Consider the following 23,796-nt stretch of genomic DNA (forward strand, 5'->3'; position numbering starts at 1 on the left):
CTGGTGGAAACGACTGAGGGCCCCCTGACATTGACATTGGCTGAGGGTACACCCACCAAACTGACTCTGAACATCACAACAGACTGCTGAGTCCATAAGGGGGCAAAACCAGGGGGTCTATGGTCTGAAAGTGTTGGTCTCATGTATAATTGAAAGAGATTTTACATCTAAATTTAAAAAAGAAAGAGTAAAGCAAAACAAGCAGTTTTCATATTTATTTAACCTTGCAGAGACATAAAAAGTGCAGGTGATGACACTGAATGTTAAAATTTATGAACACTTATTTTGGTATTTATAGGGTATTTTGCATGTTCAAAGCTGGACAATTATGGAACTGTGCTTACACCAGGCTGAGGACAGTTTAAGAAATAACCACTGCTTCTATGAAAGAAAAATCAATCACGACACCATCAAGCACATAAACACATACTGGAAAGCAGTTCAGACAAAAATGTGGTACCTCTGCCACAGTTTGCGTTTGCTGATCAAGCATTAGGAAAGGAAGCTTAGAGTTGAGATTCGTGGGAATAAGACAGATGGTGTTTGGGGGAGTTGGGGTGTATTAGATAAATGCTGTCAAATTTTAACTTAGATCTAACCATCTGCACACTAGCAAGTGACTGGCACGGATCCATGCATTTAACTTTTTAAAATTTGAGTCAAATCCCACCCAGTTTAATAACATGTTTCTTTGATGTCCGAGGGTATCTTGTGCAACAGCATCATCAAGACAGGACCCTCACTACAAATTTACCCAACACTGAAAATTTAATTTGTTCCATTTGTAAACAAAACAAAACAAGGCAAGACTTGTAATTTTGGCATTTACAGCTTCTAACTGAGGTTTTAAATCCTTGAAAGAATAAACCGAACCAGAATACTGTGCCTTAAGTATATTCCCGAGCTTCCCTCAAAAGATCTGTTGCAAATATATCGTGATGTCTGTGACCCAAACTATGGCTCAGACTACAGAATTTTCTGAAATTGGTTTCTGTTTACTCTACAGCATCATTAAAAAATATATCAATTTTAAAACTGTCAAGAAATCAAAGCTTCTTCCAGAACAGTGGTTGGGCAATACAATCCTCCAGTGTTCCAACTTGGTACTAATTTTGATGGGATTTCCGCCAGAGTAGGACCCATGCTTCTCCAAAACAAGACCATCTCCTGGTCACTTGAGAAGCTGCTGTTATGCCCATGGGCAACTAGAATGGCATGTGGTTGTTGATGTGTATTTCTTCCCCTGAATCAGAAACAGGATATGTAAATTTACACATGGGAGAGGGGACAGTATAAAAGAATCACTATTTTCTAGCTAGCTTTCATGAATAAATTTTCTCTTAAAAAGTGAGGAAAAGTTCTGTTTGAATAACGGACGTAAGCTACAGAAGAGGCAATCTTCCCTTGGAAGGGGAACGATTTTAACCCAAGTCTAATTCCATTATGTGTAACCTATGAAAAGTTCACAACACTAAAATCCTCTCCCATCCAATATAAAAACTGTTTACAAGGACTATCTAAATAAAGAGCTTTCCACATCTAATGGGAAAGGGTGCATTGCATATCAACACACAGCAATTAATGAAGAACAGAGTATGACAGAACGATGCAAGACAGACCATAAAATGGCAGAACATGAAGAATTCAAAACAGGCCCAATGTTATCCAGAAACTACCACACCTTTAGCATCTGGCTTTTTTGCTCCATCCGCTGCTTTTCATATTGCATCTGACCCACTTTGATTTTCATACTAGAAAGTTTGGCCATTAAAGACTGGTAACAGAGACAGAGGAGTGAGAGAAAACTAAAGATAGAAAAGAGACAAAGCTAAATGGCAAAGAGAAGTTAGACACTTGCAGAAACAGGTTGCTAGAATTAAGTGAATGCTTTCTCTTCAGAAGTGGCTGATTTTTAGCACATTTAGGAGAAAACAAATGCTCAGCTTTGGTCTCACCTATGCCACATGCCTTATGTATTGTAACTGTGTTTCTTGAACACATAGGTGAAACAAGGGTCTAAACAGGTAATAAATTTACTGTTAACAGCCAGCTACATGGTAAGTTATCCTTCATAAAAACAATGCCCAGATCTGAAAGCTATAGCATGAAATTTGGAAACAACCCTTGTTGCTAAGCGAGTACCATGAAACTCCTGGGCTTGAGAGTGCTCAAGGGTGCAGGCAAGGATCGAGGAAAAGAGAGCAAACTTCTAAAAAGCCTGACTTACACCCACCTCTGCTTCTTCACTTACTTTGGTTGTTTTCAGTTTTTTCTCATACTGAAGTCTTTCATTGTCCATTTCTCCCACTCTCAACCGCAATTCACTTATTTCCTGGATCAAATCCTGAGTGAGGGGAAAAACAAGACCAGAAACGACAAAGAAATTCAATAAACAAAACAGAACAATAGCTACCCATTGGTAGGACTGTAAAAACACAGCAGCAATAAAAGGCACTCCGTGCACAAAACCACACCACCCAAATTCATAGCTAAGTCAAGCAATTCAGAGTTTCCTAGATATCCAGGGACTGTATTTCTCAGTTTCTGCATTATTGCACTGAATGCAAGAGGGCAGAGGACAAAGGGAGACATAAACTGAAGTTGTGATCCCTGTGCTGAGGGCCAAGAAAGGCCTCCTACCCCTCTGGCTGCCCAGCTGCTTGGATGTCCACCACTACAAGTGGGTAATGGAAAACTGTGGCAGCCATATCCTCCCTTCCCCAGTCCATCTCACCCCAGCCTTGGCAGCCGTCACCCGCCTTTTCAAAATATGAAGCGGTTACAGTGTAAATCCATGTTTCCACCACTCAGATGAGCCCCTCTAACTGACAGCTGAATGGAAAAGCCATCACTGGTTCCTACAAGTACAAAGGCATATGTCTTTAAGCATCAATGATACCACTACATCTGAGCTTTGCAAATTCAGCCTGGCTTGGAAGAAACTTGGAGCCACCACCAACTCACATCAGAGTTCTTCAGGAGGACAACTCGACCTCCTGGCCATCCTCCCGGAGAGACCTACCAGGTTTGGAGGTCAGCCCTGAGTGCCACCAGCTCTACAGCTCCCTCCCTGCAGCAGTCAAGTGAACCTTCAGTTTGACTGCCCCACCAAGGTGCAAGGCACTCTTTCTCCAAACCTCTCCATCCTTTAGATGGGGAAACAGGATCTTAAGTGGCCAGCTGCAGACCTGCAGGAAGCCTAGGGGACAGCCGTGACAGTGTCCCTCCATATAAGAGAAAACAAAGCACAGCTTATTGGGAAAATGATCTTCCTGCTCAGCAGGGGAACACACTACCAAAAAGCTGTGGCTTTTGCACAACTCAAAGATGTCCAGGAAACTTCTGCCTCATGTATATCTCATTGACCTTTAGTTTACGCATGGACACCATATCAGTGTTACATTGGGGTGGGGGGGGGAAGGAAAAAAGGCACTTTCTCATCAGCCACTGTAATGCTGTATCACCAGGAAACTCTTCAAAAGAGGTTATGAGCTCTTTGTGCACCCTAGAAAACATAAGAGGACTTGAACCGCAGCATAACAGCTTTCAAACTACCAAGAAGGTAGCATGGTACTTAGGTTTGCTTGTCTTCCTACATTGTAAGGCAAATCCTATCTGTGTCAAGCAACGCTGTACATCGAGCTAAAAACTGTAAGCACAATTTTTCAGAGCTAATTGTATAATTAAGAGATTTATAATTTATAAATTAACAAGCCAACAGCTGATACTTAGAGGGTATTCATGGGTCCCTAGTAACACCTGCCTTCCAGCCCCATGCCACATTTTCTGAGCTTACAAGCCTCTGGTTATTATTTTGTTCTTAATGAATCTGATGGCAACAGAGCAGCATCTGTATTTCCTTAGCAAGATCCAAGCTCAATTACCAGAACTACAAGGAAAATGAAAATATAGAGCATTTTGATGCTATTACTAATTACTAATGCTAATGTATGACTTTCTGATTTGGGTACAACTGCAATCCCTCACTGATTCTTCAATGTGTGAGCTTTACAAAGCACATCATTCTTCTAAGTATAAATGTACACAGATGTCAGTCTGCATGATGACATTAATTGAGCTGTTTCTTATCAACACCAAGTATTCGAGATCTCTAAGAAATCTATGTTCCCAAGTATAATGGTCAGCTTTGACACTATGACAATTGATTTGTTTGGGGCTTTTCTGTCCTGTAGCCATCATTTTTGCTTCAGCATAATCCAATGTCAAAACTGCTGAGGTTGCTGCCTACATATTTATCACTTGAACTACCTGACTTTTAAAATACTGAAGGAGGAGAGGGAAACCAGTTACCTGTATTCAAAAGGCCCCCATGAGGCAAAATGAGTAACAAACTAAAACTCCTCTCCTTTTATGACAAAAAGTTACCACAACCCATATCGATTAACAGCAGTGTCAAGATGTACTCACAAGGTCACAGAAAACAGAGCAATCCTGCAACCAGAATCCAAGAGTGTAAGATCTTGGAGCAGAAACTGAATTCTTCTGCTTAATCTGTTATGGGTCTCATGGGTAATTGGATCCTTTACCACTGGTAACTGGTCGCCAAAAATACTGTACGATTTCTCAAGGGTTAAATAGAACTAAAGACAAGTCCTAACAGTATGCTTTGCCCTAAAAATATTTTCAATTGCTCTCTTGCAAGGGCACCATTAACTCATATCTTCAGTTATCTACAACACAGTCACTGTAAATGACATTCATTCTCATCTTTTTGAGGCAGAGGGGCACACTAAAGATTCACCAGGTTCCATATACAGACCATCATTAGGTAAATAAATAATTACTATTTAACTTTGGGCAAGCTACCAGAGAAGGAGATTGTCAAAGGCACTAAGATTCCCTAAGAAAGCCTAATCCTCCCAGTGTATTTCACTTTCCCTCTTGCTGCCCTTTCACAGCAAGGACAGAGCCTTGCCCCATCCTGCAGCAGCGCCAGCACAGAGAACACAGCATTGTTTGAAACCTGAACGTGCCAACCGTTATAAACTGCTTCTGACCTGAAGAGCTTTTGGGACCAGTGTGATGCTTGAGGTGTGCATGTCCCCGTGGCACTCAGGGTGTCGTACAGGTTCATCAGGATCTGAGACCAGACCGAAAACCCACTCAGTTCCCTGGATGACTTGGATGAATCAGTAGTAAAACAGTCACCCAACATGGTGGCCAGTGTATGGCACCTGCTTTGTTTGCATTTAATACCTCCTCTTCAGGCACCCATAAATGGGTTAAAATACCTGCCCTGGGCATAATGTATGTTCCTGTCTTAAAAACCTGCAAAACAGGAAAGAGCCATGAAAACATCCTCTTCTGACCCAGAGTGAGGTCCCTCCATGCAAATACCCAACAGCTGTTCCTTGCATGGATCCATGAATGGAACTGACGGGGTGAGACATACAGACTCCTATTTCCCAAAGCCTTTTCCTTCCCTGCTCATGTGCTCTTCATAGCAGGACCAGGGAGGCACAAAAAAGCAATGAGAACTTCAAGCTTCGGGGATCAGAGGCTTCCTTAGTGGCACTGGAAACACAAATTACATTAGTCATTTTGCTCTGCTCAGAAATTCACCTGCACAAAGGAGACTGGTGGTGTTTAAATTATGAAGAATTCCCCATGAGTGAGCCAGTTTACCCTCTGGCTGCTCTTCAAAGACTGTCTGGTTATGGACTCCTCCCTAAATAAACTCCCTTGTATGATATTTTCTTACATAAACTCAGCCCAACTCAGACCACCCGCGCTCCTTAAGGAAAACAATACTGGTGTCTGCTGAGAAAGTGGAAAGACTGGAACGATTTAAAGAACAGAACAATTATAAATCTCTATTAAGTATACAATCAGCTTTGAAAAAGCTGTGTATTTGTGAACATCTAGACAACAAAGTGCTAGAGCACAAAGGAAAAAAAACTTACAGATCTAGCAAAGCATCTGTTCAGAGAAAGAATGGTGAATATGAGAAACCTACCAAGCTGGAATGGGAAGCTGCAATGACAGACATTAATAAAAACTGGATAATATGAAGGATTTAATCTGAATGGTAATTCAGTAGGAGACAGTAGCTCCACAGAAGTTGTTGTAACATGTCAATGTTGTTTTTTCTTTTCACTTTCTTTTGACTAAATAAAACCAGAAGCAATATTCATAGTTTTCTTTCCCAGTTTGAGTATGAACTTTTTTTCATTTTGAACAGTGCATGTAAATGCCATAATGTGTTTTACAGTAGAATATTTTAAATATTCATTTAAATACTCAGCTCCGCTGAAATAATTGATCATCTACTACTTTAAACAGAAATATAGTTAGATCAACACTGAATAAATACTGTGTACCTCTGAATAAGTACTGCTTCCAAAATACCTGTTAGAGATTTTGTATGGCTGAGGCCCTTACAAATAATTACCCATTCATTTTTTCATGGAACAAAAGGGAAATTGAGACATATTATCCCTTTCAGTGTCTAAGCCTAAGCCTTTTTACAGCTATAAAGTGTTGAAACAAAGAAGAAACAACATAACAACTTCTATCACACTAAGCTACATCATCCTGGTTTTCAAAGGGAGGGAGGCACATTTCAGTAATAGTTCATTAGTTCTGGTATAAATATCCAGGATATATATAGCCCCTAATTATAGTCATTACCTTTTAAACATCTTATTTTTATCAAAGACATTAAGTGTTTTTCAAGATATTTCAAAGAGAAAGGTCTTCATAGCTGCCATGCAGGTAAGCCTCTTGCACAGAGCCTACAGAGTTGCAGTTCATGTGGTCCCCACACTGTAACCACTTCTCTGGGAACAGAGGTAGCTCCGTGTCCACCTTCTTGGTAAGCTCAGTTGTGCTACTAAATTATGGGGAGACTGCAGTTCAGGGGGAAAACAAAGGAAATGGGAGTACAGGAAAGCTCAGCAACGAATCATATTCAGTAAAAATAAGGATAGAAAGAGAGGAAGCGAATCACTCAAAGCCCAATCACTTTTGTTACCTGTTTAGGAAAGCACAAGAAACCACAAGGCATTTACAAATGGAGATGCAGTAGAATCCAGTTCTGAAGAGCACCTGCTCACTGCAGTCATTTGGATCAAACCTTGCCTGCCCAAAGCCATTTACTGCTGATGTCAACTCATTTATCTATCATTTGGGCTGCTTATGATAGGTGTCAGTATACAGGTGAAGAGAGTTATTTGTTGTACGCTGTAATTTGTGAAACCGCCAAGCACTGTGTGGGCAGAGACACCTCACGGGAGCTGTGAAAGCAGCCAGCTCTTTAACACGCCTCCTATGGACGCAGAAGACCTTCAGTGATTCCCTCCACCTATCCCCCTGCCAATTTCTCCAGCATTGCCATGCACAGTAGTCGCCTGGACTGCAAAATCGGTTGCTTTTAAAGCAATGCTGTGATCCTCCACATAACACCCGGTATCAAACTAGAGGAAAAGGTAACGGGAGGCAACAAGAATACAACCCACAGAGTGGCAACACCCAGATGTGCTACACTGCAGGAATGGGCACGGCCATCTTTATGTAAATGATCGCCACCTTTCAAATCTGAACATGATTCAAGCAATTAGTTTTCAACATAGACTTCTTTGGGTCTGTGCATTACTTCAGGCAGGTCCAAAGAAAGTAATTCAAAAGCAAGCCTAACTTTTACTCTTATGCTTGCAATACAAGTGAGGAACGACACTTCATTGGAAAATACGTAGGAAATTAGAAGGGAGTTGGTGAACCACTGACTGAAGTGGAAAGGGCAAATTTTGTCTCCTGTGATGACATTACGGCTTCTTTCCTTCTAGAAATGAATGAGATCTGGAACATCCACAATATGAACATCTGACATTCGAGCTCATTTATGAACCCAGAACTGGAAATCTTGTTCTGCTCCCTAGGCAGACTCCAAGGTATTTCTGATATGGAGTATGTCACCCTGGCAGCAAAGCTCAGGCTGATTCTTGGAATTTCCTGGAAAAACTGGGTTTGCCCACCTGCTTTGAGGCTTTCTGGCTTCAAACACGAGCAAGGTTCAGCTACACAGATTTGTGGCGCACAGAGGGCAAATGCCTCAGGAGAGCACTGCCAGGGAGGGCAGCTCCACCTGGCACTGTACACCGCTGGACTTCAAGTCAGGTGGAGATGAGTAACTACTGGCCTCTTGGTCCTGGGCTTCTGTAAGGCTGGCGTTTGAAGTGAGGTTTCAAAATGCCCTCACACTGAGACACCTCATTCTCTTTGTTATCGAAACCAAAAGTTACGTCTTTTAGTGGGCTGTGTCTTTGCACAGGCATGCTTTTTGTACTTGGAACGGGCTTAAGCGCTTGCCTCAGACATGCCTTACTAAGAAGATGACAGTTTGGTCATGACTTTATTTAAATCCATCCTAAATGCCATCGCTCCTGAGATCTGATGGCAAGAATCAAAAACTAGTTTTGGAAATCTTTCTTTATAAAACCAGACTTTACCAAAGAGGACACTTTTTATTTTAAGAGATACATGTTTTAACCTTAAAGATGAGTTCCCTCTTGCCTGGCAGAAAAAAAAAAAAAAAACCAGTAAATTTTCAGGTAATGTGAAGCCACATACAGCTTTCACAATTAATTCAGTTGGGTTTTACTCACCTCTGTGTCTCTGAATCTGTCCTCATAGTCCAATCTATCCTTCTCTACAGATGTAAGCTTTAACTTCAGAGTGGAAATCTCTGCCATAAGATCCAGCTTCTGAGTTTCAAGGGATGTTCTGCTTAAAAGCTCCTGATTCAAGATAAAAAGGAAGACAACAGAATTATTCATCCAAGGGGAAGAAATCAGTAATTTATTTCCACAGTTAAATGCCTCTTTCATGGGGAAAAGCATCACTCTGTTCCCTGCACCATCTGAAGCCCTAGGACACAGCTATTACTCATCTGACAGACTCTAGGCACCTATGATGCATCTGAGATCACAGGGGCACTGTCATGGGTTGGCTGCCAGGACGACAAAAAAGGTTGTCTGTTGTGACAGTTGCTCTGGGTAGCAAGGAGCTTTGAGGGAAATCCACCCATCCTGCCAGAGGCTTTAATCCAAGTCTCTTTGAAGTTCAGTGAGGAAAGGCTCAAAGGAGAGCAGAACTGGATTCCTACAGTGTAAAGCAGCACTGACATTACTAAGTACAAAGACTTTAAAGCAAATATGATAGAAACTATTACTTAGTCAAGAGACATCAAGGGGTGCAACCCCTTGAAGTGCACTGCTCTCACCAAAGCAAAATGCAGTTTGTTAAGGCAGAACAAAGACAGACAGCAAGACAGACACGGGGTTGTGAAATACCTGCTGCAGCATCTCTTCCGTGGCATTCAGCTTCTCCCTGTGCTCCTCTAGACAGAACTCCAGATCCCGAATCTTTTCTCCTTGGGCCTCCACCTGGTCTGTAAGCACACTTACCTGCACAGCAGAAAAAAAAGGGATGCACACTTAGCACCTTGTACCCATGCCCTACGTGTCACCTGAAGAACTGTATGTGAGTAACAGTACTGCATGGGCCAAAGATTAAATAGGACCACGGAGGGAGGAGGAGCAGCAGCAGAGCTCTGCAGTGGACACAATGCATGGCAAAGGAAAGAGGAGAGGAGGGAAAGCTCTCCCCTCACGCTTACTGGAATTTCAGCTGAAGTTCTGTCAGATGCATTGCAATTCTGCATCTCCCTTCCTGACTTGTCCTGGAAGTTTTCACAAGGGGTGGCTGCTGCATTTCACAGTCAACAATTACGCCTTTGCTGTGACAATACATTAAATAAAACCCATTAGCTCCTGCCTTAACAACCAAATAGCTAAATCTCACTGCATATAATTTATTCTTCTTTCCAAGTGATTGCACACAGTGTACCATAGCATACAGCTTCCCCTTTTCAGAACAGTAAAAGCAAAGGAGGTTAAAACACACAGACTGAGGCTAGGCAAGACCAAGACAACACCTTTGAGACTGCAGACTGAGTCTCATTTTGCCTTTTCTGAATGAACTTTTTGTTTTAAATAGGGTCTTTTGAGGAAATCTGCAGTACTGCTGGGAATGAGGGCAAGCTGCCTAGAACAGTGCTCGGCGTTGTCACAGCCCCTAGGCCAGGTCTGCATCACGGGACAGTAGGACGCCTGCACAGACCAAGCGGTACCAAGTAGTCCCAACTCCAACGGCAAGAGTAAGCCAGCTGGCGAGAGCACCCAGGGTTGACCCAGTCCAGCCCAGCAACAGGGCCATCTGCTTGTCTCCTCCTGCCCGTTGGTCACTCCTGCAGCTTTAGTCACCTTTCATGAGAACAGGACATCTGTCACCTGATGCAGACAGCATGTGAATGGTCATGGAAAATGCCGATCTTAAGGGTACACATGAATATAAGAAGGTGGTTGCTCTGCAGACCTGCTCAGCTAACAAGATTCAAAAAGAGATCAAATACACAGAAAGAAAGGCCTTTAGATTTTTCCTGCAATCTAAACCTAAATTCATACCTATCCTTAATCTGGGTTAACTCTCAGGTATCAGCAAGTCTTCTGAACACTGTCCAAGATGACACAACTGCAAATAAATCCTCAGAGGTTTCCTCACAAACTATCAAAAAGTCTTATGAATGCAAGAGCAGAAAAAAATAATTTAGGTGACCACTCACTTGCAGAACAAGAGATTCCTTATCATTTTCCAGACGAGCCAGCCTTTCTTGATACACATCTCCATTCCCAGATATGTGTCCATTAGTCTGAAAACAATAGCAAATATCGCTTAGTCAGCTATCATACCATAAGCGTCATTCAATGTTACCAACACACTTAAGGAGTATTTTCAGTCTGCACAGTTCAAGAACAGATTTAAAGTATTCTCCAGCTCCGAAAGGGTTACAAATTAAACGAACTGTCAACAAAGGATACACGGCCACCACTCAGGACAAAAATTGTTCAGAGGTTTAAAGACAAGAAAGGATGAACCTTCTGATGACCCAATTCTGAAATATTCACTTACTGTGCATTCAGCATTTTGTTAACAAAATTTGTGCTCAATGATGTATTATGCTAAGCCATACTTGCAAAGAGACAAATACCCTGAGACATTCAGCAAGTGAAAAAAAACCAACGCATGATCTACAAAATGTGCATTATGCTTCTTGCAAGTCGAACAATTTTTTCCTAAAACACACAGTAAGAGACATCGTTTTACATCAGGCACATTTTACTGGGTATGGGTGAATGTCTGCACTCTAAACACATCTCTTTGTAAAGCTGCCTGAGGCTAGAGAGAAACAAGAATACATGTTAATGCCATCAGAGAGTTCAGAGGAATCAGCAACTTTCTTTCTTCATAATAACTTCAATGCTCTTGAGCAGCGGGAGGATTTTACTCTATCCATATTCAAAGCTGTCTCAAAGCACTTTGTGATGGACGGCACAATCAGATCTCAGCTCAGAAAAGAAATTCTTGTTCCCATCATTTCATAAATCGCTTAGAGGAGTCTGAGAAGCTGCTCTGAAATCCAGTGTGCTCAGCAAAGACTCCCACCAACATTGAGGGGCCTTGATTTCCTTCTGAATATGTGACAAAAAGAAACCGGGCGACTAATCCCCATGCCCCAGTGAGTCTGTAGTATGACCCTGCCTTGGGAGGCCACCATCACTTAGGAGCTGCAAGCCTCAGGCTCACGCTTTGAATCTCCTGTTCAAGCAGCTCATCTCCTCAATTGCAGAGGAAGCCTCAGGAAACCTGCTGGCTACAACTCCTTTTCTAAGTTAAAGATTAGTTAAAGATTAGACACAGCACTACTTAAAGATTAGACACAAAGCAAACAGGAGGGGGGACAAAGTATCTGACCTCACCTTAGCGCTCTCAAGAAATCAGGCTGTGTCCTGGCAGCTTTCAAATCAGTGTGCAGTAGCAAATGTGTTTCCCAAGCATGCATGCGTAACTGCTACAAGAGCTACAGCAGACTAAAAGATGCTCTCTAGTAATTTGTACCAATACCTCAAATCATAACGATACCCTCTACCTGAATTATTTAGCAGTAAATTACTAGGCCTTCTGACCACCCAGACACTAAGCACCAAGGCAGAAGTACCCTAAACTTCTGAGTTCGCCTTGGTTTTCCCCTGACCTCTACCAAAATTTAGCTCATGTCATAGGATTTCCATTCAAGGTCAGTGAGATCGTCAGTTTTGTAAGACTTTAATTTAGGTGAAAGAAGTGGAAGAGCTTCCAAAATAAACTTGTTAGCTGCTCAACTAGCAGATTATGCTTTTAATTTTGTAACTTGACTTGTATGTGAAATACAAAACCAAGGTTTTTGTATACTTTTGCTATTCTGTAGCTCCCTTCTCATTTAAAGTCCTCCAGCAGATCTCAGGCACTTACTCAGCCTCCTTAAGAACAGTGTCCATGCTTTGTAATATGCAACACATTCACCAATCCAGCATATGTGTCTGATGTAGGAAAGTGATATTCATCCCTCATTAGAAGCAGGCAGCTGAGGCGCCAAGACCCACTCCACCCTGCTGGGGCTAACAGGAAAGTCCTTGGCAAAGCACAGACCCAACTCCCTGCCTCCCAACCACCACATCAGCACCCTAACCACTGAACCTCCCGATACCTCTTGTCACAGCAACCAGACACAAATTAACTAAAACCAAAGACTGCATGAAGAAAACATGGGGAGGGAAGTATTCGTTTCACAGTACAATGACAATGTCTTTACAATGCTGTGAAAACCGATCAGGTGTTAAAGTAGAATGCTAGTCATTGTGCATAGCATAGCATCTTGCCAAGACACCTTTGCTGTTAAACTGGGTTCACATTTCTCAAAAAAATCCTGTTTTGCTCGGCACAGAATCAGAATCACAGAACTGATTAGGTTGGAAGAGACCTCTGGGATAATCCAAGTCCAACCTTTGCCCTAACACCACCATATCCAGTAGACCACGGCACTAAGTCCCATGTCCAGTCTTTTCTCAAACACCTCCAGGGATGGTGACTCCACCACCTCCCTGGGCAGCCCATCCCAATGCCTAACGATCATTTCCGTGAAGAAAATGCCTCCTCATTTCTAGCCTGAACTTCCCCCGGCACAGTTTCAGACTATGCCCTCTTGTCCTGTCATGAGTTGCCTGGGAGAAGAGGCTGACCCCCACCTCACTACAACCTCCTTTCAGGTCATTGTAGAGAGTGGTCAGGTCTCTCCCCTCAGCCTCCTCTTCTCCAGGCTAAACACCCCCAGCTCCCTCAGCCGCTCCTCGTAAGACTTGCCCTCCAGACCCTTCACCAGCTTTGTTGCCCTTCTCTGGATATGCTCCAGCACCTCAGTGTCTTTCTTGAAGCACAGGAAAGTGCACATCATACTTTTAGAGAGTGAGAGTTCAGGCCACAGCTCCACATTGCCATAACAAAAAGGGAGGAGGTGATGGGAACCCCAAATAGGACTAGGGTAAAACTTGTTCTCCCAGAAAACCAAATACAAAGATATCTTTGCTGACTGTTGCCAAAAATATTTTGTAAAATCTGCATAAAAACAGATCTCCTGAGGTACACCAAAAATAGAAAACTTTGTGTACAACACAACAGCAGTTTGCTTTTTGCCTGAGATGTTGTAACTTCTGCATAATACCTGGGACTAACTCTTCATTTTAGGTACAAAAAGGCAAGAAAGTTACTGTCTTTGGTTTCAGTGGGGAAAAAGATGAGAGTTGGAGAAAGGACAACACAGAAAGGTCATGGCAGCTATTTCACAGAGTAGCAGCCCCAGCACCTCCTACGATAGTGTAGAGACCAGAGACCTGCAGGTAACAGCCACAAGATGCCTTCCTGCATCTCTCCTCTGTGCTGTCTTCAAAGGTATAAAGTTGATACCTGTCATGATTTTCTTCCCAGAGAGATGAGGAAGGGAGAGAGGAGATGAAACACATGAAAAGAAGAACACTGTAATGACGGCAGTGGACCGGACTGAAATGAAAGAGAGGGAAGGTGCTCAAACACTGGATATGGGAAAGCAGTGCATCAGGAGATGGGATAGAGGGTGCCCCAACGGGGACGAACAGGCTGCAGGGAGGTCTGAAAAATGCCAGGAGACCTGGTGTGCAAAACCTGGGTGAGCAATACTCAGTGCATCCTTCAGGAGGAGTTTCTCTCCACCTGGGGACCTGCAGCCTCCCCTTAGACTGAGCCCAGCAACTACTCACTCTGCAGAGCAATGGCTGTGCTTTAACAACAACAACAAAGTAAATATTTGATTCAATAGCAACTGCAGGAGTATTTGGGGCCCTTGGTAGTTCTGGATCAAATCTGTATCATCCAAGTAAATGCAGGATTAACATACTTTATTAGCTGTGTAAGACAAGCTTTGCCATTTTCCAAAGAAGGCTCTTCTTCATCAGCAACTTAAAATGTATGCTCAATTGAGCTGTTAGACTTAGCATGTGTTTTCAATTTAGGGATTAATTGCAAAACACTGTATGGGAAGAGAATGCAGATTTACCAATACTGATCTTAATCCTAAAAACAAAAGAACAATTGTCACGATGTCATTGAGGCTTCGCAGAAGTTTGAGGTTAAGCGTTTACTTAAAACGCCTTATAAGACCAGATCCAGTGCACTTAAAAACTCTGCAAGATCAAACCATGGCTAATCTGTTCAACATGTGTTTAAGCTTTGTCTGTAATCATGTAAGTGTAAAAATCCACACTGCTCTGGAGGGACTTACTCATGTAATAACTAGATGCATCACCACACTTTCACACCTTGCCTGCCCTCAGTCTTTAATGCATTTTCCCTGGAAGTGAGTTAGCATTCCATACCACAGGAAAGTTTCTAATAGCTGCTGTTCTAAGCCTCCTAATTAAATAGAAAAGTCAGTTTCCTCTCAATTACTGAATTCTCCTTTCAAAAATAAAACACATTTTTAACCTACTGCAGCTGATACCCTCATTTTCTCTTCTGCTTTTGAGATAAAATAAGCAGAACAAATCACACTGTTCTTGCTGGAGATGCAATTTGGTTTCTATAGAAGGAGCTGCCACTCCACAGCATTATTTTCTTGTACGGCAGATTGCACTGACTGTTTGGACCACCACAGCCCTGTCAACAGTTGGGTGAGCTGTCCCTGACATCTCTTTCCTGACCATCTGGAGTTAAATTAGAGCTCATCAACATGCTTACGTTGTTCAGATCATTATCATACACATTACCTATGCTTAACTAAGCACGGCTGTTCTGCCTGTTCACTCAGTTTTAGGGAGTCCCTTGCAGGGGGGCTTCGCCAGCCTCAGCTACCTTGACATTGGCTCGGTGTGCCACAGGCAGAGCCTCCAGGTTTTCCAAGCAAAGTATTCGCCACCATTTCCCCTGTCATACAGAGCTATGGCAGCTTAACCCTCTGTAAGTATTGATTCCATCCCAAATTCACACTGGTCAAATCTGTCTGAACAAAATCCATAACCAGTTTGCATGGGAGCCCACCACTGCCCTCCCAAACCAGCATCTCCTGCATTTCACACCTTCCTGCTCATCATTCTGAGTATCTGCAGCCTGCTCCACATGCTCCAGCAGTAGGCAGGCAGACCTGCTGCTAAGCTTTTCCTAAAGTTTACAGATTAGTTCCTCCCTACCGAATGAGCAGGTGACGGGAAAAAAAACAAACCCCACCCCACTCAAACCCCCCGCGTTGTATTTTAAAGGCTTCACTACAATAGGAGTGAATTCTGAAAGAAAACCAGCTTAAGACAGACCTTCACTCTGAGGAATTTACCTGAAACATTTTCTAAATATAAATAACATGGCTGTTGAATAGGGAAGATACAACGGTTTCAAAATACTCAGTTTCTTCAACAGCAGCTCAGCTGGTATCTGATACGAGAGAAAGACAAAACGCTTATTCCCTACCAGCATTGCCCAGCTATGGCTCTCAGAGAAATGCAAGAGCCAGAACACACACAGATAGCCTTACCTTATTTAGCCAGACACAGTGTCCGTGAATGTCCCAGCTATATTCCATGCTGGTCATGACTATCTTCATGCATTTAAAGGACACGAGCGACTGTGGCAGGCAGCCCAGGAGCTCCAGCACTGCAGGCACTGTCAGGGCTCCTCTGAACCGAGACAGAGAGGTTAAGTGACGGCAGGTTTCCTCGTCTAACCAAGGATGGAGGTGAACGGCAGCGGAGCAGGAGGTGTGGGAAGTGGAGCCGTGAAGCGGCAGCATTCCCCAGGCGGAGCAAACAGCTCCTCTGGGGAATTAACACATCAAAGCCCGGGAAGATCAATCCTTCTTCCAACCTGAGCCCATCGCCGGGATCCCAACACACAAAGGCCGGGCAGCAAGGCGGAGGAGGATGCAGGCAGCGGGGTGCAGAGCTGTGTGAACCCGACCGGGCGTAAGGGCAGCCCCACGCAGGTGGCAGCTGGCCATCTCCACTCCTGCTCCGCGCTGAACAGCGCAACCCCCTCCTCTGCACCCTCCCAGTCCTGTGGAAACCATCCAACCCAAAAACACAGAGAAGACTGTGATTCCAATTCCTTTACTTGACTACAAGGTAAACAGGAGGGAATTTTCATTTCTTGGTGGGCTATTAGTTGTAAAAGCTGGAAGAACACATGTAATTCACTTGCAGGCACCAAGAAAAAAAGGAAAAAGCTGACTCAACTGTCCCAGGTCTCATGAGTGGGTTGTCTCAAGTTTATGTCATACTTAAGAATGATGTAAAATGCAACAATAACAACCAACCTCTGTCCTCACGTTTAACTACCAATTTACCCAGTAACAGCAGCAGTATAACAAATCCTTAGTATTTCTGACCACAGAGCCGAGCTCCAGGAGTCCTGTGATTGCCTCAAACCCCACAGCTTTTATTATTAAAAAGGAAGATTTACAACTACCACTGATACATAGAAATCTCAAAAACATGAATACTGAATAACCCAGAACAAAACAGCAGAGCAGAGGAGGAGCAGAAGCTGTATTTTTTTAAGCCAGACTGATGCATTTTGGATTGGGAACGGTGATTTTCGATGGTTCGGCCACCAGGGCTGCCCAATGCTCCAGCACAGGACCACAGGGGTTGTTCTTACTGCTGATGAACTCATCCACAATGCATGAAGATGTCACGCCAAGACATGCTATAAATGAGCCTGTATTATCTTCCAGTGTTAAAAACACACCAGCCTGGATGATCACCTTTAGCAAGAAGCAGGGTCCTGTGTTTCAAGAACTTTGAGAGGTAGATCTCTCACGGACAAAAAGTACTGCCGGGAGGCAGTTTATGATGACAGGCTGAAATGGTATCACAAGGCTCCTTTCATATTGCAACTGGAGGAAGGATCTCAAACAGGTGTTTGGTGGTAAGCGCCTATGTGCCACACATTACCATAGGATCTTTTCATAGCTAAACTCAACATAAGCAGAAGCTGAGCCAAATGAATGCACTGTACACCCACACTAAGACAATCAAATAACAAACTTTGGTTTGAAGACAAGATTTTTCCATTAATAAGAAATATGAGATTATTTCTGGCTAACCAAACCGCTTCCTCCACTTGGGAATCACCCTGTTGTCCAAATAGGCCAACATATCTCTGCAAGATTAAAAGCTCTGTTTATCCAGCCAGGAAAATTTCTCTCTGAAATCCAATATCCCCTCATATTAACTCTCATTACTCCCAGCCACTTTCTGGAAGAACCAACTTGTTGAAGAACTGCCAAAATCCGAGACTGGTCTGTGAGACTACAGATCTGCTATTCACAGAAGGAACACTCTGGATTGTACAAGCCACTATGGGCATCACAGCTCAAATTAACTGTCATCTTCAGATGAGCTGAAAATATTCTTCAAGAAAACTTTGAAGGCCATAAAGTTTGTTTTGCTTTAATGATCTTGCAGTCAACTTCATAAATTCGCTTCTGGAGTTAAAAAAAAAAAATAAAATTATATATTCAAATTCAGAAAGTCACTTCCAAAGCTAAAACCACAGTTGCACTTGCTGTGGATTTTAAAGAAAACGCATTACCCCGGCTCTTTTGTTCCAGGACCACATCCTTTAAAGAGAAGGCAGCACACAACAGGACCCACATTCACAAGTTCAGATCAGGAGCCTGGGGAAGCTGGCTCTGAGGTGTGGGAAGGGGCTGTCCACCCACTTCTACCCTTCACCCTCCTTTTTAACAAGACACAGTTGGTTTCTTCTTTCTGCAAAAGCTGTTACATAACATGTATTTTTAAAAAAACACCAAAAAAACACTGTCAAGTAAAATAATAACCAGAAAGAAAACTGTCTCTTCTTTGTTTCAACCGAAGAAAAAGTGGAGCAACATTCTTGACTAGGAGCAAGGTTTCTGAGAACTATTCAAGAGATGGATCTATCAACTTCCAGCTGGACACAACAGGGCAGACTTTCATTTAAAATGGTCTTGTTACTGGTGATGATGTTACAGATTACTCACACGCTATCTATATTCAAGCCAGAAGTTCCATTTTCACAGAGTACAGCACATGTTTTATTATAGCACACATCAGAATAGATTAAACATTTCTGTTGATCAGGAGAAAACTGAAAAAACTCCAAAACTTTGGAATAGTTATGATCTGGCTATGGATTTCAGGTCCAATCCCCAGTGAAAGCACAAGTCCCAGTATGTCTGAGCTTAGAAAAGGCCTCAGTCCCTTTCCCTTGAACAAATGGCCTTGTTTGTAATTTTAACCATGACATTCACCTGCCCTGCACTTGCACATGGTTTCAGCAACACAGAGATCAGTTTTGAGCTGTAGATGGACAACTAGAAATGACATGCTATAGTTAAGCTGGCTTATTTGTGCAGCAGAAAGCTGCAAGTACAACTTCTTTGAACTCCCTGTGGGGACCATCCAACGGATTCTCTTGGAAGAGCTCTGCCAGATGTTCAGGCACTGTACATGCACTCTGGTGTCACGTGGCCATCTGGCATCCATCAGTTAAAAAAACATCAGCCTGAGGTGTTTTAACTTGTTGGCCCTTTTTGAATGTTTGCACAGACTTCTCTAACACACTGAAGGGAGCAGAAAGGAAGCGGTCACTAAGAAGCAGTACAGAAACATAGAGCAGCCAATTCTGGCATGGCAAAACTGAATGCTCTGCCCCATTTTACAGAAGCAAGCAACTTTGGGAGACTGCCGTCAGACCCTTTTCCCAACTAGGGCATCAGCGGTTTCCCTGCAAGAGCCAGGAGAGGATTTTTCTCTTGTGACACACTGTTTGGCAGCAGCGAACACTATTTTGTTTTCCTCTGTGACATGAGAGACTTGCTTACAGCTTTGGATGGGATGTCACACACCAGTTCCAGCAGCTTGGAACAGCCTGGTGGAGGCAACTCTTCACGCATGCAGGATTAAACCGATTTCAAACCAAGGAGGTGTCTTCCCTTCCTTGGTAAGGATGGGCATAGTTGCACAAAGCCTTCCTGCAAATCACCTGGACACTTGACATAAAACTTTCCTGCTCAGACAAGGACCAGCAACACTGGTGACACCTGCAAATCCTGTGCTTGTAGCACAGTACATTCAGTCTTTGCTATCCGGGGCTTTAAGGATGCCAGAGAGTACAGGGGAATAAGTTGAGGCAGACTGAGGAGAAGCACAGATGGAATAGCTATTTTCTGCAATGTTTTGTATACACAACCCCTGCACATCTTTTCCAGTGCTCAGGAGGCACAACAGAGCCCTTCCTCTCCCAGATTCAGCCTATGGCTGCAATGAAAACCATTACTGTCTCATTGCCATGCAGCGATCCACGTCCCACAGGTCTGAAGGGCCTCGTTCCAGATCCCAACAGCCAGGCATCCCTAAATCACACACTTGAGATCACAAGGGGCAATGACTGGCTTCATTAATCTCAATAGCCCTCACTAATCTCAACAGGCACTGCAGCCTCCAGCCACGATGCTGGGCCCCTTTACTCCAGAATAACATGTGGTGGATCAGCATCATTAAGTGTGGACTACCGATGTCTGTGCACACCGCAGGGAGCGGTTAATTTTCCAAGGCTGTTTATTTGGCATATAAACATTTTTTCATTCATAAAGGCCACACTTGCATGAAACCTGTTATGTCCCTCGATTTCTGCACCACACAGAACACAGACTAGTTACAGCGATGTTCACTGCTGTACGTTACGCAGGAAGGAAACGCTGATGTTAGCAGGAACTCTGTGTGTTTTAAAGATCTGACTCAAATGTCAGTCCCGTCCCCTCCTCCTGATCTCAGCGTTGGCTGCCATGCTTTGACAGCGGGGGCGAGATCCAAATCCCACTGGAGGCAGTGGGAAAGCTCCCATGTGCTTCATTAGGCTTCCGGCATTTTTAAACGAGTAGTTCAAAGCAAAGGGGTTGGGGGGGGAACGCTCTCCCCTCAAACCTTTCTGCAAGAGCTACAGAAGCAAGTCCAGCCATGTTAGCCCAGGTCTCCGTCTCTTCCCGCAGCGCTGTGCCCAGCCCGCATGTGGCTAGATGGCACAACAGGTCACCCTGCACCAGCCAGCTCCATACCTGGCCTGCGCTCCCCAGTCAAAGGTTTGGCACACACAGTCCCGCACCTGCCACTCTGGGCTGCGACTGAGCGCTGAAATAAATCCGTTTGTTGAGATAAAAATGCTTTTTGCAAGATCAGTCATGGCGCCAGGGTGACTGAACCCATTCTGAAAGGGTGTGATGCCCATCCTGGGAAGGGACCAGACGACGGTGGCTGCCTGTCCCAACAGCAGCAATGCATAGGGTGCAACAGAGCCACCACGGTGGCCTATCCCACATCAGACCCAGCCTTCATCAAATCTGGCATCCCCATTTCAGTAGCACAACGTTACCTTGGCCAGCACCAAGTGTGTGTGACCACAGGACTCGGACACTGCTGCAAGACAGATCTGGCAAAATATGCAGAAGCACACACCTGCCACTGTCATTGTAACAGCTACAAGCCGACTTAAAAGCTGAAGCGTGACCTCTAGAAATAAGTCTTGACGTCCACTGCTGGAGCTTCCCCAAAGGCTGTGCACACCTGGACCGCCACAATGCAAACCCTGCCACAGACCACAAGCACAAGGACCCATCTTTGGCCCTGCTAGGAAGTCACCAGTCACATAGCATCCAGTGGCAAAACCAGCGTGTCCTTCAAAAATGATGCTGCGTAACTCACCCTACGATAAGCACAACATTTTATTTCTCAGGGTAGTCTTCAGGTAGCCTCCACTTGAACAGTATTTGATTTTTTGGGAAAACTAAGTCTTGAGGAAAGAACAGCCTTGTCAGGTGTATTTCGGTGTATTTTTAAAGCAAGGTGACAAAACTGGCAGATTCACAAACACAGAAAATAAAAATTTGGTTTGGCATCCAGATTAAAGGGATGCTGTGCTTATACCACTCACTTCTGTTATAAACCAGCTAAGGAAGCTCAGTAACAACACTGGTCCCTGTAGAAAATATGCTGCCAAAAATGCTTTTTAGTGAAAAGTTCATATTGAAAACAACTTTTTTCCCATGCTATTTAAGCATCTGATTCCTATAAAAATGTCTTCCCCCAACCCTCTGACATGAAACTCGTTACCGAAAATGTTTTGCTCCCTAGATTGAGGCACAGTGGTACACCAAAGAAAGCACAGGCCAACCCACTGCATGAGGTATTTGAGCAACAGCTTTTCCAAGGCCCCACAGCAGCATCTCCAAACCAAAATCTCTTCCCTTTGGTTCTTTGAAACCTATTCTAAAACTTTTAAATGCCTCCATAAAACACAGCTCTGCTGCCTAAGCTGGTCTAGTTAACATACAAAATGACCATGTTACGGGTGAAACGAGGTGAGACCATACCATTTGACTTTGGAGCCATTCAATCAGAGCCTCTGCCGTCGAGTCTGGAACCTGGCAGCGCAGCCCCTCTCTCTCGTCCGCTTCCATCATCTCCAGCAAGCCCCGCAAGTCCTCCACCAGATGCAGTGCCCGCAGGCCCCCCATGAAGGGGGAGGTGGGGGACTGGCAGTCAAAGATGCCATTGGAGTACTCCAGCGCCTTCGAACCTGGAGAGAGCAAAATTGCATGGGGTCAGGCACGATGCAAACAGGTCAGACACACTGCAAGGTTGAGAAATGCTCAGTGGCATTTGCTCCCGGCAGGCATTTATCCGAACCAAACTCAGCGCTCGTGCTCAATTCTGCCCTGCATCATGCAGCAATTTGGAGAAAGGCAAGCCCTTGCTGGCGTGCTACGTGGACAGAAGCTCCAGCAGGAAGGAGGTGGGCTGATCTGGCAGAGGACAAGTACACCACAACAGTGCTCACGGGTTCAAGGCGCGGGCTGGGTGCTCCCCAGGATATCGGAGGCAGAAACTACTTGGGGGGGGGAGGGAGAGGCACTGCTAACACTTTGAGTCACCCTGTAGGGACTACATGACCCAAGTCAGACAGTGATGGTGTCCAGAGGAAACCATGCTCTGCATTTTTCATGTTGGAATGTGTTATGCTGCTCCAAGGCACTGAAATTCTTTTAAAAGAATAAAGAAAAATACTAAGGTAAGTAAAAAGAGCAAATCACTTCTACACTGTAATAAAACAGTCTGACATGGTAGCACTGACATTTGCATGTTAATAAAGAAAAAATCTCTTATTTGCATAAACTCGTATTTGTACGTATATTTGACCTACATTAAAAGTTGCTATATATTAAGTAAGGAAAGAAACTATGAATTTAGGATTAAGGTTGATTTAAGTCAACCTAGCTAATTCCAACTATAATTTCAGCACACTGATTTGTGACCTTAATACTGTAATGCCTAGGCACAATGAGAAATGTTCATGACAGAGCATCATTTGTACTGTCACTTTCTGGAAACTACAGTGATAAGCCATGTATGCACTTCCATGAACTTTCATTCACCTCATCTGGCAAGCCACAAAAATGTAAGTATTCTGCTAATTCCATTTGGAAAAAATAAAGAGAAAAAATCCACACAACAGCATAGGAGTTGATATACCTTTGTAATATTACTTTATAGGTCTGTTCAGACACATGGATAACTGAAGTCTGTGGTGACTTAAACATCCCAAATTAAACCTCATCCTGCCATAACCAACTTAGGCTTTTGGAAACACAGATACATGATCAGATCCAAATTCCAGTATCTACTTATGGAAATTACTAAAGTCACAGCTTATATGTATTTTTAGAGAGCAATATGATCCAGTTGAATCCACTTTACCTGTTTTCCTGCTATGTGTCCTTAATATCTTTAGGAAAACTGTAGAGAAAAATTAGTGTTCAAAGAAAGCATGCACTGAATGATTATTTTGTTCCCTAAAGAAAAGTATTTTAATTGGAACTATTAAAGACTTTATGACTGTGTTGCTATCCTTGCAGATTATTTTTTCAGTTTGGGTAGCTGTTTGCATAGCTCTGCTGGAATAGCATTAAACTATTAACTTCTCACTGCTTTGCTTCTCTGTGTTGTGTACTTACGTTATTTTCTAACTCACTAGACTCAATTTAAAAGCAGAGATCGTATATTTTGCGATGCCTCTCCTTGGTCCACCCAAAATTTACAGGCGCTTATAAAAAACTCAAATGTTCAAGGCAGGTCCAAACCAAATGTGTGGACTCAAAGCATTCCAGTTTTGAAAAAAGGAGAATTCAATTCATGTTTTAAGTCTTCAGAGCTGAGAGAAGTTCAGAGTAGCCAGTATTAGGCAAACTTACTCTTCCTGCCTTGCAGCAGCTCTTTAAACACACTCATCCTGGTTTGAAACATGCCTTGTCCTTGGCTTTCCTCAGCTGTGTGCACCAGCTGA

The 23,796-nt window shown here is 43.5% G+C and overlaps 1 protein-coding gene across 5 annotated transcripts in view; it reads right to left on the bottom strand.

The window, feature by feature from the left end:
- The window catches only part of PPFIBP1 (PTPRF interacting protein, binding protein 1 (liprin beta 1)), a 54,355-nt gene that overhangs the window by 30,235 nt on the left and 324 nt on the right, over positions 1-23,796 (bottom strand). For 3 of the 5 annotated variants that reach the window (XM_009707326.1, XM_009707324.1, XM_009707325.1), the window contains exons 2-6: positions 21,827-22,032; positions 10,643-10,729; positions 9,312-9,425; positions 8,625-8,756; positions 2,252-2,344 (exon numbers count right to left, since the gene is read on the bottom strand). In XM_009707326.1, the coding sequence (XP_009705628.1) occupies positions 2,252-2,344; positions 8,625-8,756; positions 9,312-9,425; positions 10,643-10,729; positions 21,827-22,032 (632 nt within the window). Of the gene's footprint in view, positions 1-1,681; positions 1,775-2,251; positions 2,345-8,624; positions 8,757-9,311; positions 9,426-10,642; positions 10,730-15,949; positions 16,048-21,826; positions 22,033-23,796 lie in introns of those variants that run through there. The other 2 variants (XM_009707323.1, XM_009707327.1) reach the window with 2 other exon arrangements.

The sequence above is a fragment of the Cariama cristata genome, unplaced genomic scaffold, assembly GCF_000690535.1.
Source record: "Cariama cristata isolate BGI_N322 unplaced genomic scaffold, ASM69053v1 scaffold179, whole genome shotgun sequence".
NCBI lineage: Eukaryota > Metazoa > Chordata > Aves > Cariamiformes > Cariamidae > Cariama > Cariama cristata.